Genomic DNA, 25026 nt, shown 5'->3' on the forward strand with positions numbered 1-25026 from the left:
ATTCAGAACACCCGTGTTATGACTCTTTTCTCTGCGGATCATCTCGGTAAGCAGAGTATTCGGCCGTGTCTCAAGCCAACGGGGCCGAGATCCCGTGGATGGATGGATACCAATCTATTATCGTAAATTCCAATCTTGCTTGTTCTTCATAATCAAGCTCCATTGTTGGGCTTCAAAGGTTCCAAAATGCCCCTGCCCCACTGGTTCCCCTATGTTACCTTGTAGATCCGATACTTTTGAATGGTTGTATTTTCAGATTCCTTGTAGCATTGACCAGTTCGTTTACTTAGATACCCCTGAGTTTATGAACTGTATTTCACCGAAAATTGTCAGATGCGAGAATTGCGATGGTAGAGTGTAAAGAGACGACGATCATGCACATGCTTTATTCAGCAGCTTTCAAATCCCGTTATCTTACCAAGACTGCATATGCACTTCGCTCCCTCGCGCATATCGTAAAATCAACAGCCAATAGAGGGAGCCGGCCGAGTCGTCTCCCGTAGTGGTTCCACCTCTGAGCTTCTGGAAAAGCTTGGACAATGCAAGGTGATGTAACATGTTCGGCGTAAGCGATTCCTTCTCGCTATTCGCTTTTTCATGGTCTTTTTTTTTCTTCACTTCCCTGTCATTCACAACAAGCCGTGGTTTACCGTAAATAAGCCGCATTGTTTTTGTTCATAATATTCCGCTTGCTACCCACCGAAGGCTCTCGATCATACGGCCAAGGCTTGAGATAAGGTTTTCGTGTAATACCGATGCTAAGAAAAAAATAGCAGAAAATTCTAGCGTCATAATGTTTATGTTCTATTCCTGGATATATCATCGAACGCCCCAACCGTCGTCCAGTAAAGCTGTCGCTTCTTCGAGACTCAACCCCGCCGTCTCAGGATAAATGCGCCAGACCAAAAAGTATCCAACACCACAGATACAAGCATATAACACAAATGTCCAAGATGGGCTCAGCAGATCCATCAATGGTAGGAATGTCAATCCAATGACAAAGTTGGCTGCCCAGCTTGTCGATGTTGCGACTCCACTGCCGAGCGATCGAACAGCCAGAGGGAACAGTTCGCTCTGCATCCACGGCACGTTACCCAGACCGAGCGCATACGCAGCGACATAAATCATAATGCTCACGAGGATAGTGAGGGCGGCCATCTCGTGTCCTGATGTGGCGGGCGGCTCATCAGGCGTGGTGTTGACTCCTGCTGCCAGCGAGAGGAACGAGAAGCCATATGCAGACAGCAGCAAGCCAGCGATCATGAATGGGATCGAATACAAGAGCACTCTCCTTCGGCCTATGCGATCAACAAGTCCAAGCGCAGCAACTGTGCCGAGGAAGTTTGTGACGGCGACTACCATAGAGGTAAGCGTTGGGCTTTGGAACCCAATGACGGTGAAGATGGTTGCGGAGAAGTACATAAGTGAATTCTATAGATCGTTAGTTTCTCGTAGTATTTCGTAGTTTGCATCATCACCTACAAAACCACAGAGCTGTTGCAAGCCTTGGAGCAGACAAGCAATAGCCAGAGCCCTTCGGTTTCTCCCCTCACTGATGAGAAGCTCCCATCCGCCAAGCCACTTCCAGCGGCCAGATGCTCGAAGATCGCGCAAGCGTTGCGCCTCGTACTCGTCCCGCACTTCTAGCTCGATCTCTTTAATAATAATATCCGCATTGTGCTGCAAGGTGTCGCCATTGACTCTTCGAATAACCTCCTTTGCTGTCCCTGACCTGCCGACTTTAACCAACCATCGGGGTGTTTCGGGCATGAAAGCAATCATGCTCCCCTGGACAATGGCAGGCAGAGCACCCAGACCGACCATCCACCGCCATCCTGTCTCCGCGTGACCGTAGGTCGAGAAGGCCCAACCGACGATGTATGCGATAACCTGACCCAACGTGATGAACATGATGTTCAGCGTTACCAACCGTCCACGATGCGCAGCGGGTGCTATCTCGGCTATGTAGAGCGGCACTACAAAACTCGCAGCGCCAACTCCTGCACCGATGATACACCGCCCAGCAACCATGATTGGGACCGTAGAAGACCATGACTGTAGAAGTGCGCCAGCAATAAAGAGGATGTCGGCGTAGAGGATGACGTGCTTACGTCCGAGTCGGTCAGCGAGAACGGATGAGAAGGGCGAGATTGTGAGCGCAAATAGTGACGTGGAGGATGTAATGATCGATTTGTCCATCGAGGTCAATTCGCGATTCGAGAGGGACGTGCCTATTGAGACGAGGGTTGCGGAAACGACACCAGTGTCGTCTAATTGTTGTCAGCATGATTTTGAGGCCAAAACACCATTTATTAGAGTCTTACATCCGAAAAGAAGACCGCTGATACCAGCAGCAAACGTCAAGACCAGGACAAACAAGCTGGGCATGCCACCCTCTGTCTTGCCGGCTTCGGCGTGAGACCCTTGAGCAACATCATATTCAAGCTCTTCTTCGTCGCTGTGGCCCGCAATCAGCGGCGCTTGAGAGCTATCCATTCTGTCGCGCTGAGAGGTGCCGTGTTAATTGTTTGAGCAGCGTTAACACGATTCCATGAGGCTGTGGTTAGTGGTCATGAGGAACTGAAGAAGTGAGAGTCGTGGACCTGGGGACCTTATGATGGCTGATCAGCATCCCTGGTCACATGGGGTTCTCGCCGAGTCCAGGTGTCAACCTTAGGTAGGCGGTACATCGAGCGCTGGGGCTCAAGAAATGGAAGCTCAGCGCGTTTAAAAGCCTAAAGCCTCAACTTGGGCCTCAGCTCTATAACAATGATGAAGAGAATGCTCAAATATACCTATATTATCTTCATGACTCAGTTGGTCACCAGTTGACATATAAATGGGAGTTGTCTGTTCTATTCTGGCAGCATCAAGAAAATTCATGTAACTAAAGTAACTCTCTAACATCCGCTAATATCAAGTACCGACGGCTCCGGCATCCATATTTCCAACCCTTCCATTTGATCAACATTCTAATCAAGTCGCCCTTGCTATCATCCACATTCAAACCGTTCCAATCTGCGCTCAGCTAATGAGATTCTTGTTCTTCAGAAAGTAATACCCGTGCACAGCCGCCAACCCCAAAGGCTGGAGCACCAATGGAAGTCGATGCTTCACGTGTCTGCTCATAGACTTGGCCATGACCGCCTTGGGAGCTCCAGGTGTATACATCCAATCTTGCAACAATCCCCAGGTGAGTTCCTGGATGGGAAGAATTCGAGCAAACATGTCCTTTTCAAAGCTCTTGATCGCTTTGTCAAGTGCTGCATCATCCTTGTTGGCCGCTCCGTTGATGACTTTGGCAAGTTGCATCGCATCGTCGAGAGCCTGGTTGACGCCTTCGCCAGCGTAGGGCGTCATGAGATGTGCCGCGTCGCCGATAAGAGTGATGCCTTGCTTATGCTCCCACTTTGAACCGATGGGAAGCATGTAGAGAGAGCGAGGAGAGCATCGTCCGTCAGCCAACTCGAGTGCTTGCTTCAGCCGAGGGTCCCAGTCCTTGTACTTGGTGCTGAGCAATGCTTGGGTTGTCTCCTTCAAGTTGTAAGGGTCGAAGCCGCAGTTCTCTGGCTTCGCCCAGTCTTCGTTGTCGGTTACATAGCCGCAGTAAATGTTGAGACTGCCATCACCCATCTGTTGGATCGTTGTTCGGTTGCCATCTGTGCTGGCAAAGACACTTCCACGGTTGACCAGCTTCGTTAACTCAGGAGCATTTTTCTCAGCGTCTGTGACCTCAAGCTCGTGCATAGCGATTCCCGCGAACTTGGGGACTAGGGTTGGGTCAATTTCCTTTCGAACTTTACTCCAGGCACCGTCGGCACCGACAATGAGATCGAAGCCATCGACTGTTGTATGGTTGAAGAAGAGTGTTCGGCCCTCGACCTTCTTAAGATGGTGGCCCCATTTGATCATGCCCTCGGGAAGTGACTGGGCCAGTATTTCACGGAGCTTCGAGCGGTCAATCTCAGGGCGCTCCTCAATTTTGTTGTATTTGCCATCTGCGTTTCGAACGAGGTGGTATTCAAGGTCCTTATCGACGATTGCCATATATTGTCCGTCATAACGGGCATGCTTCAGGAACTCGTCGAAGAGTTGGGCTTCTTTGAGGGCTGCAAGTCCAGTTGCTGTATGAAGATCGAGGGTGCCGCCTTGGGATCGGAAGTTTGGATGAGCTTCCCCTTCGAAGACTGTGACTTCTGTGCCTGCGAGATGTAGGAGTCTTGCTAGTAAACAACCTAGAGCATGTGAGTGGGTGTTATTGAGTAGTTGGATGAGGAGCGTTACCAGCTGGACCTGCACCAATGATTGCAATCTTGCGGTTTGCCATTCTGAGTGTGTATAGAGTTAATAGTATGTGAATGTATTGTTCGATTGTGTCTGTTTATTGAGTATCTTCATGTTGATGGGTGTCTTGGCATTTAAGTAGTCCAACTTGAAGAGCCGCTTCATTATAGAGGCTTGGTTTAGCATCAACACAATACCTACTAATTCAGGGCCTCAAACGGAGATTCAGCGTTTAGATTACACTCCGACGGTCAAACCGGGCCCTAAGTTCAGCCTCTGAGACGCCTCCTCAACTGGGTTTGCTATCCAACCTACGAACTGCACTGCGACTAAGATGACAGCCAGCCTATCACGCAGTTTCTAGCCGAAACAACGTTGCAATTTATTTAGTGGTAAACTCCCGTAAACGCCGTTTTGGGCAGCAGTTACGAGTTACGACGAAGACAGGGCTCAGTGCCACGCTGTGATGGGCTGGGGCTATGCTCTTAGCGTCAGCTCGAATGGCATTCCCATTTAGTTATGAGAGGAGTTCATTCATCAGCCCCGGAACAGAATGCCGCGACGGGACGGTCCACAGCGCTCAGACACCCTGAGGGACGTTTAGAAGAGGGACTTCCTTATCGCTCATGGATTGCGCACTTTCACAGGGTTAGTTAGTGCTGACATCCCATGGTTTTGGAGGTTGAATTATCGGAGATGGTGATTCAAGTAAAAGTCCGACCCCGGTTTGCAAGTCAATGGTCAACCACATCAAGTAAATGCCGTTGGGCCTTAATAGTCTCGGTCTTAATCGAAACTCGGGTACGAATATTAGTTTTGTATCCGAAAGCTGCGTTGCTTCGATAATCGGCTCTCAACCACTAGAACGAGTTATTAATGGACGCGTGGACTGGCTAGCGACTGCTATACAGTCACTTGGGGACATGAGAAGATATCATATTGTTTCTTAGAAACATCATGAAATATGTGTATGTTATGATTATCCAGTCCTCATAATTCTCAACACAACAGCATCTCTGACACTCTCTTCCTCGCTATAAAAGCCCACGAAAATCTACAATTTCCATGCATGTATCCATGTCCCAGATCAAGACCAGGCGTCCCGCGATGTCAACGAACCATCTCAAGCAGCGCCCTCTCACATCCAAACGAGTCTGTGTCAATTTCTCTCCTGTCTTGGAATAGATCATCAAGGTTGCCTGTTTCGACTTCTCACGCCAAGAGATGCAGAAGATGAATCTGTCAAAAAGTATGCCAGCTTCAAGGCAGTAGACCCCCTGTACCCGCTTCACCTTGAAGCGCTGCACTACATCTCCCTCCTTCGTGTACAGTATAAGCCACTTGTCCCATACAATCCTGCTGCCATCTGAGAACTTTCTCCAGTAAGTCGAGTTAAATTCCATCTCTGCAACTTTCCTGGAAATAGGTCTGCCATCAACAGCCCAGTATTCAGAAATCTCCGCTGAATCGTCACAAATGTACACAATGCCATTTGTCGTATGGAAGTCATGATTTTGATCCATATCTTCTTCGGAGACGGTACATTCATATGTCAACTCCATCCGTTCCAAGTTCCAAGTTTGGATAGTTCGTGGGACGTTGTCCAACGAGGGGTTGCTAAGTATCGTCAAATAGTGACTGCCGTCATCAGAATGGAACGGACCGTCTGCAGAGCCTTCTACAGGGATAATGATTTCTCCACGTTTCGTTCCTTGAACGTCCCAAATATCCATCCAAATCTCGGTCACATCCATTGTCTCATCAAATATGACGTAAGTAATTAAGATGACATTATGATAGAGCCGGTACTCTCTCAACCACATTATATTCTCATCGTTGCTTAGACGAGTGTTTATCAACTTGTTTGTTAGAGACCAGTCATCCAGACTGTATAGAACAACGGGACGTGGCTTTATGTCGTCACGACTGTGATCTACTCCTAGGAGAACAGTGCCGTTGAACACTACGTTTTTGGGGAAATTCTCCACGTCTGTGAACAAGAGACGCAAATCTTCAAAATCTATCGCAAAGATGTTGCACTTGTCTGCCGCTTTGTCTGACGGAGAAGATTGAATGATGAGTGGCGCTGCCATATCGCCATCATAGTGGTATTTGTATTCGTGATTCTCTCCAAGCTCATCTGCCAACCTCATGAGGTTTGATCCGGGGCTGACTCCGTGACTGATGGCATCAGCGGCTTGAGATATGCTCATATAACAGGACTCTAGGGAATGACGGGTTTGTCGAATGGTACGAAGTGGGTATCCAAGACGCATGAGGTGTTCTTCCCAAACGTGGTTTGGTACACGGCTTTCCCAAAGCCCTTTTGTAATCGACAATGCTCTGAAGAAATCTTTGAGTTCTAGCTCAAAGACGATTTGCTGAGCGAGCTCCAAAGTATGGAAGACTCGGTCCGCCGAGTTGGCCATGTTGCTCGTTTAGTTGGCTCCAGATATATGCAGGTGTTCCGGTAGAAGGGGCTGTGAGAAGCACAACTGGTCTTTCTGCTGACTAGATATGATTAAGCAAGAGTGATGCTTGTGAAGTTGTGGCGTTGATGTTGTAACGACTTAATATCAAGAGGACGCGTTGGAAGATTTATAGAGGCTAGGCAGCCACCCGAATGGCTCAATGTCCTAATTGAATTTGCCTTTGTTTGTCCCTTGGTCTATTGAATGCTCCATCGGCACCTATACTTGAGGCGACTCTGGTGGTCTATGTTAACCAGTACTGATTTCATAAGTTCTTTCTTTCACATGGTGATATTCGTCGTTGATTTATCTCTGAAGTTAATATGTGAATTGCAAACGAAATAAGGACAAACACATCGAGGTAGGCCGATTCTCACTTCAAATACAATGGACAGAAAATATTCATATAAAATAGCAGGATTAAGACGTCTCATATCGGTTATAGTCTTGAAGGATGACAAGACTGCCCAGACAGGTTTGGCGTGGTGGACACGGAGCCCCTGTTTGATGATTTTGTCAGCCAAAGCGCGATCTAATTTGAATCTCACTCATTTTCCTTCTTCACAATTATCTCTATAGCCTTGTCAAGCCTTTTCTTTAAATCACTGTCTTTAAAGTTGACGATGGAGTTAATACCATTCCTTATACGAGTGATCGCCTTCACTCTTTTGGCGACCCTTCCAACTGTTAATGCTTCACCTGCAATCAGCCTCCCTTACCCCTTTGAAGCAGACAAACTCTACGACGTCAGAATCGAGCAAAGAATCGGGCCAGACTCAGAAGTCCGCAAACGGGCAAACGCTTACCGTGTCTATCTCGCGTTGACACCGCCAGGATGGGGCACAGGGCCTGTGTGTTGGCTCGCAAAAGAAGTAGACATAGACGTGACACAAGTCAACATCACCATTCCCGCAGATGCAGCACCCAACCAATCACGAATCCGACTATCAACTGCTTTTCTGAAGAAAGGCTCCCCAAGAAGTATGGGCTTTTCTTATAGCAGTAGGACTACCCTTGTTGGAGCGAATGCAACTTGGAGTCAGAAGGAGTTGGACGGGAGGAGCCATATTGATGCAGAGGAAGTTTCTTGTTGGGCTTTTGGATGTGCTAGGACTTGTCAAGAGACCTATTACACTACAAAGGATGAGGAGGATGGGCCGATTGGAACTAAGGCATATGCTTGTATCAAACAGTGTGCAAAGGATCTGAATCCGCGAAGCAACGGGGCGATAACAGGAATGTCGATATCGAGGATATTGGCTATGGCCGTAATGATTGGGTCTGTTCATATGGTTGCGGGCGCTTTTTAAGATAGGAAAGCATTTGGAAACTCAGCATGTTTACTGTTTATTAATATCAAAAATAATACTCTCAAGTTTTCGAGAGTTACGTTGAAACAGACTAACTTTAGCCTTATTTTTAGACTTATCCTTAAAATCTTGCAGTATTTCGTGAGCATGCCAGCCTATGAAGGCTGGATCCATCTCGTGAAGGCTTTGAATTTTGTCCCCTGCGCGAGGTTAGTGGTAAATCACGATCAATAAACACAAGCTTGCTATAAGATGATAATTTTCTCTTGTAACTATGGACGTAAGCAGTCTCCGTCCCTCTCTTCTTCAGAGGTGTCCCCTATTCCTTATGCAAGCTGCGTAGAGCATCAACCAATTCTACCTTTCCCCTCACGGTATTCTCATCATACACAAAGTTCTTTGCAATAATGCCATCCGCTAAGCCGCAGGTCGTCATCTCCTTGAACTCTTCAGCATAGTATTCAGGAACAATTTGCTTCCAGTAATCGAGCAGCTGGTCCTTCTCAACAAGCTTCAGCTCATATTTCTTGCCAGTGATTTCTTCGACTGCCTCCTTCAGATCAAGAGAACCGTAAGCCCTCGGGCCAAAAACGTTGAAATAGTGAGGGCTCGGCTTGGCTGTCTTGGTCAAGAGGGCGTCGGCGCAACTTTCGGCTACATCCTTGAGACCGACCTTGGAGTCTAAGTTAGTATGATTTTCTTCGTGTTCCTGGCAAGTCTTGAAGGTTTTGCATACCAAGGGGATCTTGTAGTCGATGGGCGCAATCCATGAGTAGATGGTTGGGGTTTCCTCCTTTGCAGCATCGAGGAGATGAGCCCAGTCCTCGTGGAAGTAGGTAGGCCTGACAATCGAGACTTCTGGAACAGAGTCCTTGAGAAGTTCGTCAGAAATGTAGTTTACTCGGAGAACTCCCTAAGAAGATGTTGTTAGTTTTCTGCTGAAATTTCCAAAATGAATAAAAGACATACAATGCCACTTGAGTTATGAGCTCCGATAGCAGAAAGAATCAAAAGTCTCTGTATGTTTGCCTTCTGAAGGGCTTTCTTCACATTCGTACCAGCTCGAGTTGCCCAATCACCGGTGTCGGTCCCATCGTAGGTAGGAGGTGGGATATAAAAGACTGTGTTTGAGCCTGTAAAATTAAGGCTGTCACCGTCTCCAATGTCGCCCTTGACGGCTTCGAAATTCGAGTGCTTGAGAAACTCAGGAGGAGCTTTAGAAGTATCTCGATAGACTGCACGAATAGTCGGTTTGCTCTCAGACTCTAGAAGTACACGGATGGTCTCTCGACCAGCCTTGGTCGACGCAGGGATGACAGTGATATGACGAGACATGCTGGCGGAGAGTTGGTGGAGTTGTAACCGGAGTCTGTGAATCTAAAACTTAACTTATGATGATACTTCCAACTCTTCAACAGACATCAAGGGCCTTATATACAAATTCTATTGCCTTTAAGCCAAGTATGAGATCCATAGCAGATTACAAATATTGAAGCGGACTTGCGGCGCAACATAGTCTGAAGGAACACCATGATGATCCGCGTCTTGGCGATGAATTAGATAATTTGAAGCTTGAAAGTCCGCTCAGCAATACAAGCGGACCTTGAGAGTCCGAAAGACCGAAAGACCGGCTTCTGAAGACTTGGCTTTGTGGATTTCGGATAAGCATAATCTGACCATGTTGACGATCATTTTCCGCAGGCTTACAAATATTCGCATCCCGCGGGTGCCTTCATTCTGAATATGTCAAAGCTTGGCGTAAGTTGATTTTGTGAGATATTGTAAGTGGCCTGATATCAGAATTGAACGAGAAGAAACGAAGAAGAGGGACATATTTTCTGAATATTTTTGTTGGCTGCTATGATCCTAATGAGATATCTCTCGTCGATCCTCAAATGCTTCGGATAACCAATTCGTCAATCCATCAACCACCAATCATGAAGCATATCAATTCGCCATCAAGCATCACTGGCGATCAACCCCGCATCAGTTCAGATATAATTAATAAGATCACTCTGCCTCTACTACTCATCTCATGATCGAATGTTCGACTCATCATTATTTCTAATCAGTGAAAATGTCGCCATCTGCCACCACAGCTAGCCCAACAGGCCAATCCATCCTAAACACAGCAAAAGCCCAAGATGGCAAAGTGAAACGCATTCACAAGATTCCAGAATTTTCCACCAAAGAAGCTACGAGACAATGGCAACTGGGACAAATGGCTGCAGCATTTCGCGTGTTTGCCAAACTTGGGTATGCTGATGGAAGCAGTGGCCATATCAGTTTGAGAGGTTTGCCGCAATACTTTGGCATTTCACCATCAGACTAACAAGGGTAGATCCTGTTGATCCAGAAACCTTCTGGATCAATCCATATGGGGTTCACTTCGGATTATTGACCGTCTCTGATATGGTCCACATTGATGAGAATGGCAATCGTATCGGAGGTGCAGAGAAGCCTGTTAACACAGCTGGTTTCATCATTCACGCAGCCATTCACAAACGCCGTCCAGACATCAATGCTGCTTGTCATCTTCACAGTCCATACGGCAGGGCCTGGTCAACCTTCGGCAAGCCCATCGAGATGATCAATCAAGACAGCTGCATGTTCTACAACGATCTCGCAGTCTATGCCAATTTTGGGGGGGTCGTTTTCGCCAAGGAAGAAGGCAATAGACTTGCTGATGCTCTCGGAGCCACCAAGAAGAACATCATTTTGCAGAACCACGGCCTACTGACTTCGGGGGGCACCATTGGCGAAGCCGCAGCGTTCTTCATCGCTTTGGAGCGAGCATGTCAAGCACAATTGCTTGTAGAAGCTGCTGTGGCTCCTGATGGGTCTCAGCTCAAGAAGTCTATCGTGAGTGATGAGGAGGCTCAGTATACAAAAGACAATACAGGGAGTCCTGAGGCGATGTATATGCAGTTTGAGCCCGAGTATCAGATGCTTCTCAAGGAATCGAAGGGCGATTTTTTGCAATAAGCAGGCCCATTGTTGCAGAATGAAAGTAAAATTGCTGTCAATTGAACAAGGCTTTAAACCGTAACGATATGCTTATGCTGGGTATTGGCGCGAGTAATGAAAAGACTTGGGAATTTACTCTAAATTTAGGGAAGTCTTTACTAACTTTACTCTAATATTATCTTCTACTTACTTTCCATAAAGGGGGTCAGAATGTTCTCCTTAATGAGGCACTGGTTGGTGTTATATCCAATGTATGAAGCCCTGATAAAATTGGTCGATATCTGCTTTCAACAGTAGGGTGAGCACCGTGCTCTTCTAAATAGATATATCGAAACTTGTCTAACTTTTGATGAGAGTATGTTCAAGTGAGTAGCAACGGTTGAGATGAGTGTGTGGTGTTGGTGGTGAAGCTAAACTCTATGACTGACGCAAGCATAGACTCGTACTTCCCGCCACCTTCATTCGTCTTCAACTTGCAACATCCACGATCACATAACATCACGATCTATCTTCCAGGGTTAAATCCACACCGTCTTAGATATGGCAACAGGAGTTAGCCACGATCTCACTACTCAATCTTCTCCAGAAAAGCTCTTACGTATTGGCACAGGCTGCTGTGGAAGTGTCTGGGCTGACGCAGGCTCGACAAAAGACACCGGCACTCCCTCCTGCATCAAAAGAGAAGATGGAGATCCGCACAGATCCATTGCAAACGAACACTTCATACATCAGCTTGTTGTTCAATCTCTTCAGCTAAATCCACAACATGCAAGAAACTTCCGAATACCTCTCTGCCGTGGATTCCTCAACGAGGATGATGAGGGCTGGTCTTTGGTCCTCCCTCGACTTCCACCAGGCTCGAAGCCTTGTAACGCATTACTCAGCGAAAAGGTTCAGCCACTATCTGAAGACGTTAGAAAGCTGTTGGTCTCTAAGTTTGCAAGAGGAGGAAGTGATCAGGATGCTATAATAAACGACAAAAAGAACGAGCACTGCCTCATCCGCCCATATCTTGGTCGCAGGAAGAAGGACTGGGAAAATACGAATCGCAGCACTTTCTTCAGTCTAAGGAACTTCCCACTTAATCTAGACCGAATGATAGAGCTGGGTCTCGATGTGCAAAGTTATGTCAAGGTCATGGCTGAAGGCCTTGCATTTCTTCATTGGGTTGCACGTATCGATGCCAACGACGTTGAATTCGTGCTTGCTCGTTCACGCTCGACTTCAAACTTACATCCATATAGTCCATTCGATACAGCGATCTTTGGGCCTCACTCAATGTGGATTATAGACTTTGATTGCTGCAATCCTGTCACAATGGATGAAAATGGTGCTGCAGCCGCTGCTGAGTGTTTTTGGCGAAATGATCCGTATTATCCTCGACCTGGGTCTACGGACACTTCTGATCAGGAGCTTTGGTGTGCTTTCAAGGATCATTACCTAGAGGTGAGTGGGGAGATGTTGAAGATAGAGGAGCAATCTGTGAAGGGTCTTCCTGAGTTATTGATCAGTATTATCGAGGAGGGGCCAAAGTTCACGAAGGGAAAATAGCTAGCAACAGCAATCTAAGAATCAAAAAGTCCTTATTACAGCAACATAGGCACCCCAAGATGTACCTTATAATGATCTCTTAAAACTATAGGTGAGGATGGAGTTTTAGGGTAGCCTTGGTAATCCTTGTGATCTCTATCTTGAGTCTTAAGTTGACTCAACCAAGGCTGGAAACAGTTCGAAGCTTCGATTCCAATATTTTGCTGACAAACTAGTCAATCTAAGTCTTGGTCGTATATACGGACTTACAGAGCGGTCAGTGTTGCTGTAGACACGGAATTCCGATGCTGACTGTAGGATTGTTCTTTCCAGTCGGTGGAACACCAGGATTGTCAGAGTCGAAGCAAGCGCTGAAACGCGAAATTCATTCGTATTGTCAATTGCTTATGGTCGTTTCGTTCTTAAATACCAAGAGCCTCGCCTTCGAGTTCTTCACTGGTATTACTCTTTACGCACGATAGAAACGACTGCAACTCCCAATGTTCGCTACATATCTCGAAAAGCTCGCCAATGCTGGCGGACCCGAGGTCACCTACGAGGCAGGCTGTCACTGTGGTTATATCGGCCTCTCAGTAGCACTCTCTCCTCCTCTGCCCAAGCATGAGGTCATAAACTGCAATTGTTCCATTTGCCGTCGAGGAGGTTACCTTCTTGTTTGTATGAATTGCTCAAGGTTTCGGTTCGGACAATGCTGACCCGGATCACTCACTCACTAGACCCCGCGTATGAGAAAGTGACCTGGCACAACGACTCAGATAAGCGTGTCTCACGATATCAATTCAACACCAAGGCTCGCGATCACATGTTCTGCCCCAAATGCGGTGCCAGCATCGGCATCGACTTTGCGAGGGTATGGCCTGAGGCTCCTCGCTATGGCATCAGTGTGAGTGGCATGAACAACTATCGTAGAGCGGTCTTTATTGACAGTTTGCAGGTGCGACAATTCAACAACATCGATCTTGACTCTCTTCAATACATCAAGCTCGATGGCTTACATACCGCTGAGCCAGGAGTTGACTTGTCGGGTAAAGAAATTGATCCAAAGGCCAATGAAGCCCCTGGTTATAGTTCTTAATTAGATAAGCTGTCAGTTGGAGTTGGCGTTGGTGGTGGGAAACGGTTTCAGAGGAAGAAAGAGAGCGTGCACCAATTGAAGGATCGAGATCGGCTGAAGTCTTGTTTGGGACCCAAGCTCGGCCAAGCCATTTACGCAAGCTTTTGGTGGTGGGGGTTAGGATGATCATGCCATGGATGTTGACGCTTGAGAATTCCCTGTCTGGCTGAACTCTTGTATCTTGATCAGCGATTAGCAGTCTTGGCATGCATGAAACAGGATGATCTGATGAGTTACTGCGATATTGTGCCTATAATTATCTTTCAATTGTCACTGAATAGGAGACAAACCATCGTCTCCTATGAGATGCTGCTGATAAGACCATCAACGTCATTCGCGGTTAGTGGCGCTCCGGAATTAAACACCCAGCCACGAGTGCGGGGAGCTCTCACCTGTAACTTGCCTTGACGCGGCTCTTTTGCCCGCTAAAACTGATCGTCCCGGGGCCAAAGCTCCCTGTATTGGAGCTACGTACCTGCGGATAATCGACGTCATCGACCTCAATCATGCCTTGCACTTGATTGCTTTCCTTGGTTGATTGCGTTTCAAGCAACCATCCCAAAGCGATGAATCAATCGCAATGGGCCAAGTAGTGTTATTTGTGTGACGCTAATTTCAATTCTGGTGTCATATCAATATTTCACTTCTCTCCCTTTTCTCCTCTTCTCCTCCTCTTTTCTCTCTTCACCATTAAACCCAAGTTGGGGAGTTCAACCACCAGGTCAATTCTCTTTCTGCCTTGAGGTTCGCCATCATGTCGCAGTTTGAGCAGCAGAAGATCCCTGCGGCCGGGCAGCATTACAGCGCCCAGAACCGTGTGCCTAATGTTCGCGAGTTCATGGACCAGTTGGACCAGAACAAGAAGGCCCGTGATGCTGAGATTGACGAGCAACTAAAGCAGAACAAGATCCACGGAGAGACAAAGGACCACAAAAACGACAGAGCCGAAGCTCTTCGCAAGCAAAAGGACATTCGCATGGTGCGTGATCCTGTGACAGGAAAGGACGTTGGCATTCGAGATGCCGACATTGATTACAAGGAAGCTGTTGAGAACCCTCAGGTAGGCACCAATATGTCACTAAAGAGAATCAAGGACTGACAGTTTCAGCTATCGATTCCCAACGAGAACTTAGGAAAGCCTGCCACCATCGCGACCTCGTCGAAACAGTCTGGTGAAGAGTATCGTTACGCCCAAGATGTCACAGCGCCCCCTGACCCCGTCCAGGAGGGTGCAACATCAGATGTCCCCATTAGAAGTGAGAAGACATCGGTGGTGTTCTACAAGACTCCTTCAGTCAGCTACGAACCAATGTTCGAGATTCTCGAGCAGCGCAGCAACGTTTTGTGTATCGGAATCTTTGCCGCCATCGTCTTTATTGGAAAGATGTTTGGCGGTCGTCTTCTCGGTCTTCTTCCTCTGGGTTTCTGCGTAGCTTCTGGTGTTTTCCTCTGGACAAAAGACTTGATCCGTCAAGGCAGAGATCTCGAGTGGTCGAGTGAGCAAGAACGTGGCGAGACTGCCACCGCAAACTTGATTCCTGAGTCGGTTGAATGGATGAACACCATGCTTGGAATTATGTGGGGATTGATCAACCCTGAGATGTTCGCCGGCGTTGCCGATACGTAAGTAGACATTTTCGGTGGCATGACCTGTTCCTAACTGTAGCAGTCTCGAAGATGTTATGGCGGCCTCGGTTCCGGGTGTCATTGAGAACGTTCGCGTTGCAGATATCTCCCAGGGTAACAATCCCATTCGCATCCTCAGCATGCGTGCTCTTCCCGACTCTCATGTTCAAGACATCAAGGACGAGCAGCACCGACAGAACGAGAAGACCACCGACCCCGAAGAGCTCGCAGCCAATGAGCAAGCTGGCTCGTTCTACAACCTCGAGGTTGCGATCGCCTATCATGCGAAGCCCTCTGGCGCGGATATCGCATCCAAAGCGCGCAACATGGGCATGCAGCTTGTCTTCTACCTGGGTATCAAGGGTCTCTTCGGTGTTCCTTTGCCCATTTGGGTCGAACTTCAAGGTCTTGTTGCGACTGCTCGAATCCGACTTCAACTGACTCCTGACCCTCCTTTCCTTAAAACTCTCACTTTCACCCTTATGGGCATCCCTAAGGTTCAGGCTGGATGTACACCAATGATTGAGAAGGGCGTCAACATTCTCAACCTTCCCCTCATCTCCAACTTTGTCAACTGGGCCATTGGGGCTGCCGCGTCGATGTATGTGGCTCCCAAGAGTCTGTCTCTTGATCTTAGCAAGATGCTCCAGGGTGATGACATCAAGAAGGAGACATTGGCCCTTGGTGTCATGTTTGTTCGAATCCACAAGGCCACCGGCCTCAGCAAGCAAGATCAGCGTGGAAGCAAGGGCGGTGGTTCCGACCCTTATATCACCATCAGCTGGAGCAAGTTCTCCAAGCCCCAATTTTGTACTCGTGTTATCCAGGATGATCTGAACCCTGTTTTTGAGGAGAGCGCTGGCCTTTTGGTTACTGCTGATCTTCTCAAGGCTGACGAGCAGCTTTCGGTTGAGCTTTGGGACAGTGATCGATCTTCTGCCGATGATGTCGTTGGCAAGGTCGAGCTCAGCATTCAGAAACTTATTCAGCACCCCGGCAAGATGTTCCCCCAGGTATCTAAGCTTCGAGGTGTCAAGGCAGAGAGCGAAATGCCCGGCGAGCTCCACTGGGAAGTCGGCTTCTTTGGCAAAACACAATTCCGAAAGGCCCTTCGAACCGATGGCCGGGACCTCAATCTCCCCAAGGCGCTCGCGGACAAGCCTGAGCTTCAAGAGAACAAGGGCGCAATCGACACCAAGGAGGAAGATGCCGTTATCCACACCCCTCCCGACCCATTGTGGCCTTCTGGTATCCTCAGCATCGTCGTTCACCAGATCGTTGGCCTAGAATTGGAAAACATCAAGGGTTCCAATGGAAAGAGAAAGGGTAGAGAGTATGAGCCAGCTCGTCCTGAAGCCGGCGAAGTCAAGGAAGAACAGGCCAAGTCTCTCCCCAGCTCTTACTGCACCATCCTTCTCAACGACGATCTTGTTTACAAAACCCGAACAAAGGTTGTTTCCTCTCAACCCATCTTCAATGCTGGAACCGAAAAGTTCATTCGTGATTGGCGTTCTGCTATTGTTACCGTTGCAGTCCGTGACTCCCGCAACCGCCAACATGACCCTCTCATTGGTGTTGTCCCTCTCAAGCTCACTGATATCCTTCAAACCAGCAGCGAGTCTACCAGGTGGTACCCTCTCGACGGAGGCATCGGCTTTGGACGCATTCGTATCTCTTTGTTGTTCCGTTCCGTTGAGCTTCGACTCCCTCCTCCTCAACTGGGTTGGGACATTGGTACCTTCGAGTTCGTGTCTGACTCTATCACCACTACTGGCTACGCTCCTTCGAACCACGCCAAGATTCGCTTCCGTACTGGAGGCTCGTCTGCCAGTGTTGGTAAGAGCTCATCCACTCGTGAGGCCGATGGCATGTCATTTAACATCAGTGGTGCCGATGGAAACCAACGTGTTCGCCTACCAGTTCGACACCGCTACAGCTCACCCATCTTCATGGAATTCTACCCAAGTGGAAAGCGAAGCCCCGATGCTTATGCCGTTCTCTGGCTCCTCGAGCTTGTTGATGGTGAAGAGACTGACTTTGACATCCCTGTTTGGAAGTGCAACCACAGCGTGCGACTTTCTCAGAACTACATTACCGAAGAAAATTACAAGTCTGTTCCCGATATCGAGATGGAGCAGGTCGGTCGAGTTCGATTCCGAGCTCGATTTTCTGCTGGAACGGATTCCGATCATATCAAGTTTGCCAGCACAAACGACGACCGTGAGACAATCGAGGCTTGGGAAGCATGCTACGCAGAGGGTGTGCGTCAGCAGGATGTTGAGACCGAGGTTCCTCCTGTGATCCAGAAACTGCACGAAGAGTCTCTGACCCATGGCCGCGACGTTCTCGCCCAAGCCGACGAGAAGCAGAAGCAGAAGTGGCTTGCCAAGGACGGCACCGATTGGAGCGGTGCCTTTGGTCAAGATCCTTCTACGTTGATGCGCAAGAAGAGCAACAGCGAGTCCAGCGAGGAATACGACGACTTTGATGAGGACGACTCCGATCCTGATCTTGGCATTCAAGATGCCGACACTGAACCTACAGATCCCTCTGAGAACGGGCGCCCTTCCGTTGACACAACAGGCACCAACGCGACGAGCGCTACGAACAGTTCCCAGGCTAGCTCCAACAGCAAGAACCCCATCAAGAAGATCAAGTCATACCGATCCGATAGTCGCGATATGCATCGCAAACATCGAGGTCTTATGCAATGGCGACCCATGCGCAACGTGCAGTTTGCCAAGGATGAAGCCAAGTTTGCAGTTCGAAAGGTGGCCAAGCTTGGAGCCCTGGATGGCCGAAAGCCTGATGTCGAGACTGAGGTTTAATACATGAAAATTTCCTTTATGTTCAAGAGGCGACGATGGTTGGAAAGGCGATTGGTAAACGGATGTGATTGATGATGGCACGATTGGAGTTTGTCTGGTTATGATTGTTTTGTATAAATACGAATAGCAGTTATTAAAATGAAACGAACCCCTTATAATAACCAACATCCATTCCGTGGGATGTACAACAGGAAACGCGTAAACCAACGATGATCCGCCCCCAGCCCTCAGCATGAGAATCTAATAAAACAAAATGAGAAACAAAATATATTTATTTAATTAAATATATTTATTTAATTGAACAAGGGTTGACTCTTTTGGTATATTTCTCGTTCATGATGGGTAAATGATATCTCTTCGTAGTGCTAGAGCACGTGAGTGAATCAAATCAGCCTCCCACTGGTGATCTCTGGGCAGATCTTAGCCTCCTGCCTGGAGCACCTCTTGACAGCAATGACGCTTTTTATCTAATTCCAAAAGTGGCATATTTACACATTAAGCGCTTTCGTTCAATACTTTATATTATAAACGAACTCATTCTCAAATCAATTGCCCAACCCTCATTCTACACGCTAAACTCATCGCGCTACGCCGCGTCAAAGCGTGTCAAGTTGTTCAGCATGAGCTTCAACAGTATAAACCCTGGGAACCAAAGCAAAAAGACCCAGCACACACACTTATCATCACACACCAATCGCTTTGATTCCGTCTCTGATAGTCTAGAGTCAGAGGATCCTCTAGTCAGAGATGCACCAACAAGAAGCCACAGCCAAAGCCCGGTTAAGCAACATCCAGGTTCCTTAACCCCAAGTGGTAGAGCAAGTCTCGCTGTCGTTCTCCCGAGGTCACCAGCACATCTCGAAGCTTACAAAGAAGTTAGCATCGATGAGGAAGATGGCTTTGGTGCGCCGGTCACGTCAGATCTTACCCCACGGGGAAGACCAAAGTCGTTATTCAAAGCAGTCAACGTTCTGAAAACGTCGAGTCCCGGTGGTACACAGACGGGCGTTTCCAGCGATGCAACGTCTGCAACACCAGCGCGAAGAAGAGGCAGACCTAAGGGGTCAACGAATAAGTCAAAGGGTCTACAAACAGCAGCTGGAGCTCCTCGGCAGGCCCGACAAGCTGCTACTAAGCCGCGGCCTCATCCCAATGGCTTCCCAAAACGAAGAGGCCGGCCGCCAAAGCAACCTTCTCCTCCTCCAGAGACCATCTACTATCAAGCGAATGCACCAATCTTCCCGTTTCTGTGTGAGTGGAGAGACTGCAAGGCTGAACTACATAACCTCGAAACTCTCCGGCGGCACGTTTACATCGTTCATGGTGATGATATCAGCTGCTTATGGGGAGAGTGTGGGAAATTGGAGAAACCATCTGAGTTCGAGACGGACGAGGGGTTCAAAGAACACATCGAGGAGGCGCATCTAGTGCCCCTATCGTGGCACTGCGGTGATGGTTTTAATAATAATCTTGGTGAGCGGAGTTTACCGAACACGGCAGAGGATGTACCAGATTATCTCAAAGATGAACACGGGAACCAAGTCACGCCCTCGATACGAGATCAGCAGGAAGAAGATTTGTTGACGTGGAGAAAGAATCGGCGAAAACTAAAGGACCTGCTCATTCGTATGAACGACAACCTCCCCGATGAGTCAGATGAAGAAGTGGGAGTCGATAAACAAGCAGTTTGAGGGGTTCGGAGAGTTTTTGGTTAGCAATATTGAGTACAAGTCCGGCTCCGTCTAATGCAAAGCGATTTTATGATTCAAGGTTACCTTTTAGGTATCGACGGTCTTGAAGTTTCGTGAACTGAGGGTGACCTTGATGTCTTGCTATCAGTCAGTGGCTTGGGAGAGGAGCATTTGCTCAGTGAAACATGTGTAGAGACGTCTCATCCCCGTATTCGGTGATGTGATGATGAGCCGCCATGGTCCTTTTACGAACTACACGTGAAAAGAAGTGGCCGTTCGATTGGATCTCCTGAACTGTTGAGTGTCAGAGGTGAAGATACCAGCCGCAGCCGAGAGCTTCTGAAGCTCGGTTTCCCATGTAGGAAATCACTCAAACGAGGCTGAACTTACGAGAACCTAATCTCTAGGCCTGGAGATAGCGTTCGGCTCAGTTGTCTCAGCTCAATACCATTGGCATAAATGGAAATTAGAAGCGTCATCTACACATCCCGATCATCCGAGATGGAGGGACGGGATATCTCACAGCATTTCAACTTAGAACTTTTACAGTTAAACATAACCAACGATTTATTTAATTTTGAATTATCATTAGGCCTGAGAAAATGCATAAACTCTGTAAACATTATAACACCAAAGCACCAATTCCACCGATCTATTAAGTACCAGAACTACCAAGTGGCATTGCAAACATCCCGCCTTTTTTTAGTCAGAGTAGCTTCCCTTGCCGCCATCAAGAGGGTTCTTGACTTGGATGAGACCGGGAGCAGCAAGAGTGAAGTTGGGGACGTCATCAGGAGTGGCAATGTTGTTGGAAGTGGTCAGAGCAGCGTGGGTAAAGCCCTGGGCGACCAGCTTGTGGTAGGGGAACTCAGCCTTAAGCTTGACACTGGTGCCATCCCACTTAACGTTCTCGGCCTTGACACTGTAGGGAAGTTGCTGGCCAGTGGTGTAGGTGATGTAGATGTCCTCGCCCTTGTAAGACTCCTCAAGAGTAGCGCTGAAGGTCAGGCTTTGGTCCTCAGCTTCAATAACAGCAATGGCACCACCGTTGACCTTGAGAGCAGGGAAGATGGGAATGTCGATCTTCTTGATGTCCTCAGTGCAAGATCCAGGAACAATGAAACCTTGGAGAGCAGACCAGGCGAAAGCAGCGGGGACAGTGGTCAGGAATGGTGACTCAGAAGGAACCTGGCCGAGGTAGATACGGTAGAAACCATTCTGCTCACCCTCTTGGCCGATGACGGATGAGATCAGGCGGACAACCTCTGGAAGGCCCTCACTTGCGAAGACAACGTTAGCGTCTTGGAGAGCACCGAGAACAACCGCAGTGAAGGTCTCAGCGAGAAGAATCGCGTCCTTGAGGTTGTCGACGGGGAATTGGTATTTGCAAGGTGAAGGGGCAAATTTGCCGGCTGACTTGAGAGTGGCCAGGGCGCCGATGGCGTGCTGCTCCTCTTGCTATTGCAAACTGTCAGTTGACTGATATTCTTATGAAGATGGGCAAGTACTTACAGCAAGGACAGTCTTGAGAACATGCTTGGCCTCATGCAACTTTTCACCCTCAACCTTGTATCCTTCAATGCCGTTGGTGACATTGTAGAGAAGAGAGCAAAAGTAAGCAGTCTCAAAGAGCTCGTTGAAGGCAATCAGCTGGAAAGCTGTGGTAGAACCGACACCGAGAGTGGTAGGGAGAGGAGCACCAGGGAGCTTTCCACCAGCCTGGATGGCGATCTTCTTCTCCTGCGAAGCATCGGGGTTGGGGAAGCCATTCGCAGCAGGGACCCTGTAAGATTGGGGAACGAGGCCTGCAAGGGCAGAGCCTACAAGGCCTACAGAGGCAAAGAGGGTTGAGAAACGCATGGTTTCAGTGGTTGTGATGTGAACGAAAGGGAGTGTTGGCTATGATGGATAGGCAAACAGAGAACGTGATGTTTTATACTGCAAGATGGGACAAGGCAGTGAATGTAGGATTAACTGAAGAGATAGAATCTGTTGAAGGGAAGGGCTCGGGGGATATATAGCTGTAATGGAAGAGAGACGGCACTTGGAGGAGGCTGGGGGTTGGCTCAGCAGCAAGAATTGAGTTCACGGCAAGGGTGCCTCTGAGGAGGGGTCTTGAGGCTATCATGACGACACGAATCTCACAAGACGAATGTGGTGGGATTGCGCTTGTGTGCTGAATCCCGCTGTGTCTTTGATGCTATGGATGCTAGGTCTTACTCTTCAGCCCTGGATCTAGGCCTTGCCGATATGTTGCAGTTGAAAAGACGAGCTAACTAGTTGAACGGCTAACACGGCCAGAGCTATCTTTGGAGTAGGGTCGGAGAATTGCGGTAGCGCGGAGACGATGTTACCTTGAGCTTGTTGCATCATTGAGTCGATGAATTGATGTTATGGTTAAAGATGTAACATTTAACATAGTGATGAAACAGAAATCCTCCTGAGAGATAACTTCTCAACATTAAAGCTTGTAACAAGCATAAAACGCCAGGAAAACATAAACATAAACAAACGAGATGCAGAATGTTACATCAACAAAACAGTTTCACAGACTTTGGCTCGGCTCATCTGCCGTGTGGCTTGAACGCCAAATACCACCGTGCTCACACAATGTACTCCGCCCCACGGCTACATGAATCCCCAGTTTTAGTGCCAGGAACTGAAATGTCATCGGGCTACAGTAGATAGGGCTTAGGCTTACTTACACTCGGCACCATGATTCCGGTGGTGAAGCTATTTCGTTGGGACGGGATTGTCAAGTTCCGCTGCTAATTGGGGACTTTGGTGAGCTAAGCGGGTATTGTTGGTGTAAGATGGGATTGGAATGATGGTTTTGTTTGGGATTGGTTGTTTATGGCACTATTATGACAAGGCATTGTATCAGAGACCTGTCGTAGTAGATGCTCTGAAACTGGTGAAGTGGCTCTGGTTGAAGCAGTTGGATGACGGCAATTATGGGCCAGCGGTTTTGGGTCCCGACAAGTATGACAGGGCAGACAAACACTCAATCTCATAAGCTTGACGATCCTCGGAGCTCCAGCTGATCTTGTGTGCCCAAAATGGTGTGTATTCTGAAGATCTCATCTAGAGAGGAAAGAATATACAGGACCTCGATCCTAAATGATAGCTTAGTATAAGTTGAGTATTAGCTTAAGACAAACTTGGGATACATTTTGCTGAGTACTTTGGATCTATCAACAGAAATCACCATTGTATCTAATCGGTTCGCCCCCTGCCTCAACCTGTGCCTTTTCTTCTGCATCCAAAAGATCCGCAACCTCCATCGCCTCTAGACACTCGTCCAACAACCTACGAGTCTCGATTGTTTCGCTGTCGTCTGGCCCAAGTCGCTTTGTCTGAAGCCTAAGGCATTCCTCAAAAAGTCTTTTCGCATCCCCAAGCATGTCTACATCAGGGTACAAGTGCCTGTCGTTTAAAAACTTTTGACCAAACAATAACCAAACACTTCCAAGGTTGGACATGACCTGAAGGGTTGTGGGATGATCTTCGCCAAGAATCTTTTTATCGACCTCGAGTGCCTCGAGGAACAGGTCTTCTGCCTTACCGAGTTGATCATCGTTGAAGTATATCATAGCTAGGTTTGCCTTGCTGTGAGCGGTCGAGGGATGCTCTTCACCCATGGTCTTGATCTTCACTTCTACAACCCGTCTTTGCATTTCTTCCGCCTCTTCCGCCTCGAGACGAACTGCCAGGTTGCCCATCACTCGGATCGTCTCGAGGTGTTCTTCACCAAGCGTTCGTTTTCTGACCTCCAACACGTAACGATCTAGTGCTGTTGCCTCATCGATTCTCTCTTGTCTCGAGAAGTTGACTGCCAAGTTAGCCATGGCGTCGAGTGTTTCCTCGCCTTCGTCGCCATAGATACGTTTCGAGGTCTCAACAAGGCCAGTGAGTAACCTGTCCGATTCCTCGTAAGAACCTAATTCGGCCAGCGAGTACGCGAGGTCCGAGATGAGGACGTGAGTCTCTAGGTGATCTTCACCGAGTAACTCTCTTCGGATTTCCAGTGCCTCTCGCCTCAATCTTTCTGCTTCCCTGTGGCGACCTTGGTGGCACAAGAATGACCCAACTCTGTGAAGCAAAGAAGCCCTGATAAGTCTGTCTTCTTCGGTTTCGATTATCTGAGCTTCAATAACGGCGTTTGCATGGGAGAGAAAATCAGTACATTGCGTCAACTTTTCGAACCACCATTCAACGTCGTCAAAGTCTGCAAAGGGATAAAAATCCGACACTGCTGAAAAGGCGTGTCTTGTGAACTCGGCTATGCTTCCTTTGCGCACCAACCAAGCTCGTGTGACTAATTGGACCAGACGATGCATAGAATGATCGCCACCCTTCTCTGCCCGGATGAAGCAGAATGCCTTCAGAACCCCAAGGGCCTTGACAAGTTGCAATTTAGTGTTTGAGCCTGGAGGTAGATTCTCTCTGGCGTGAAAGTCGACTAAATCAAGAGGTATCTTTTGACGATCGAACAAACACATCAGTGATAGGAGCTCACTGGCAAAGTGGTACTGTCTTTCTATCTGCTGAAAGGACAGCATCCAAGTCTGAGCAACCGCATGAGGAGTATCAGCGTCTCTCCCGACGGTCTCGAACTCTTCGTTCAGAAGGTCAACTAGATCGTTCTCGCTTCCTTCCAAGAGCTCAAGGTATTCTTTGACCGTGATAGAGTTCTCTTGTATAAAGGCAGCTGCTTGCACCAATGCTAGAGGAAGAAATTCCAGACGAGATGAGAGTTGAAGTAGGTCCTCTTCCGACTCATCTTCTTGACGGATGCCTCGACGGAGAAGCTGGCACGCCTCTTGATCGCTCATTTGGCCGACTTCGATAGGGTATTTGCCCTTTGTAAGTCTTGAGCCTACTTGCATATTCCTCGTCGTGATAAGAACTCTGCCGTGAGCGCATTGTGGTATGAACTGGCTTAAGCTCTTATCAGTGTTTTGTTTCATCTTAGAAGATTCAGTTTGAGGAAAGAAAAGTTGCAAGTCATCGGCGTTATCAATAACCATCAGCCACTCTCCACTCTCCTTGCTCTCCAGCCAGTCTTGGACAACTTGTAGAACATCGAAAGTTGGGTCCTCGTGCCCAGGTATCTTGCACTGGTTGGCGATGTTGGTATAACCTTCGGAGAACTTTTCGACGCTGCTGGCGTGAACCCAAAAC

At 48.1% G+C, this 25026-nt stretch overlaps 10 protein-coding genes across 10 annotated transcripts; 5 read left to right on the forward strand and 5 right to left on the reverse strand.

The window, feature by feature from the left end:
- Positions 1-819: 819 nt before the first annotated feature.
- Positions 820-2496, reverse strand: FSUBG_4280 (Myo-inositol transporter 1; the record flags this gene model as incomplete). The annotated part of the gene is made up of 3 exons (XM_036682253.1): positions 820-1431; positions 1483-2270; positions 2325-2496. 3 exons carry the CDS (start codon positions 2494-2496, stop codon positions 820-822), a joined length of 1572 nt encoding a protein of 523 aa, XP_036540101.1.
- A 528-nt stretch (positions 2497-3024) lies between these two features.
- Positions 3025-4327, reverse strand: FSUBG_4281 (tetracycline resistance from transposon; the record flags this gene model as incomplete). The annotated part of the gene is made up of 2 exons (XM_036682254.1): positions 3025-4235; positions 4285-4327. 2 exons carry the CDS (start codon positions 4325-4327, stop codon positions 3025-3027), a joined length of 1254 nt encoding a protein of 417 aa, XP_036540102.1.
- A 991-nt stretch (positions 4328-5318) lies between these two features.
- On the reverse strand, positions 5319-6713 carry FSUBG_4282 (uncharacterized protein; the record flags this gene model as incomplete). The annotated part of the gene is made up of 1 exon (XM_036682255.1): positions 5319-6713. One exon carries the CDS (start codon positions 6711-6713, stop codon positions 5319-5321), a length of 1395 nt encoding a protein of 464 aa, XP_036540103.1.
- A 665-nt stretch (positions 6714-7378) lies between these two features.
- On the forward strand, positions 7379-8065 carry FSUBG_4283 (DUF953 domain protein; the record flags this gene model as incomplete). The annotated part of the gene is made up of 1 exon (XM_036682256.1): positions 7379-8065. One exon carries the CDS (start codon positions 7379-7381, stop codon positions 8063-8065), a length of 687 nt encoding a protein of 228 aa, XP_036540104.1.
- A 319-nt stretch (positions 8066-8384) lies between these two features.
- On the reverse strand, positions 8385-9400 carry FSUBG_4284 (uncharacterized protein; the record flags this gene model as incomplete). Its single annotated transcript, XM_036682257.1, has 3 exons — positions 8385-8738; positions 8802-8978; positions 9035-9400. 3 exons carry the CDS (start codon positions 9398-9400, stop codon positions 8385-8387), a joined length of 897 nt encoding a protein of 298 aa, XP_036540105.1.
- A 742-nt stretch (positions 9401-10142) lies between these two features.
- FSUBG_4285 (fuculose-phosphate aldolase) lies at positions 10143-11050 on the forward strand (the record flags this gene model as incomplete). The annotated part of the gene is made up of 2 exons (XM_036682258.1): positions 10143-10359; positions 10407-11050. 2 exons carry the CDS (start codon positions 10143-10145, stop codon positions 11048-11050), a joined length of 861 nt encoding a protein of 286 aa, XP_036540106.1.
- A 522-nt stretch (positions 11051-11572) lies between these two features.
- FSUBG_4286 (Centromere V) lies at positions 11573-13658 on the forward strand (the record flags this gene model as incomplete). The annotated part of the gene is made up of 4 exons (XM_036682259.1): positions 11573-12478; positions 13045-13240; positions 13300-13466; positions 13518-13658. The coding sequence occupies 4 exons, from the start codon at positions 11573-11575 to the stop codon at positions 13656-13658; spliced, it is 1410 nt and encodes a 469-aa protein (XP_036540107.1).
- A 793-nt stretch (positions 13659-14451) lies between these two features.
- Positions 14452-18151, forward strand: FSUBG_4287 (uncharacterized protein; the record flags this gene model as incomplete). Its single annotated transcript, XM_036682260.1, has 3 exons — positions 14452-14757; positions 14806-15320; positions 15367-18151. 3 exons carry the CDS (start codon positions 14452-14454, stop codon positions 18149-18151), a joined length of 3606 nt encoding a protein of 1201 aa, XP_036540108.1.
- A 620-nt stretch (positions 18152-18771) lies between these two features.
- Positions 18772-19842, forward strand: FSUBG_4288 (uncharacterized protein; the record flags this gene model as incomplete). Its single annotated transcript, XM_036682261.1, has 1 exon — positions 18772-19842. One exon carries the CDS (start codon positions 18772-18774, stop codon positions 19840-19842), a length of 1071 nt encoding a protein of 356 aa, XP_036540109.1.
- Positions 19843-20544: 702 nt separating this feature from the next.
- Positions 20545-21702, reverse strand: FSUBG_4289 (late sexual development; the record flags this gene model as incomplete). Its single annotated transcript, XM_036682262.1, has 2 exons — positions 20545-21300; positions 21355-21702. 2 exons carry the CDS (start codon positions 21700-21702, stop codon positions 20545-20547), a joined length of 1104 nt encoding a protein of 367 aa, XP_036540110.1.
- Positions 21703-25026: the final 3324 nt, after the last annotated feature.

Source organism: Fusarium subglutinans, assembly GCF_013396075.1.
Source record: "Fusarium subglutinans strain NRRL 66333 chromosome Unknown NRRL66333_c0000039, whole genome shotgun sequence".
Taxonomy (NCBI): domain Eukaryota; kingdom Fungi; phylum Ascomycota; class Sordariomycetes; order Hypocreales; family Nectriaceae; genus Fusarium; species Fusarium subglutinans.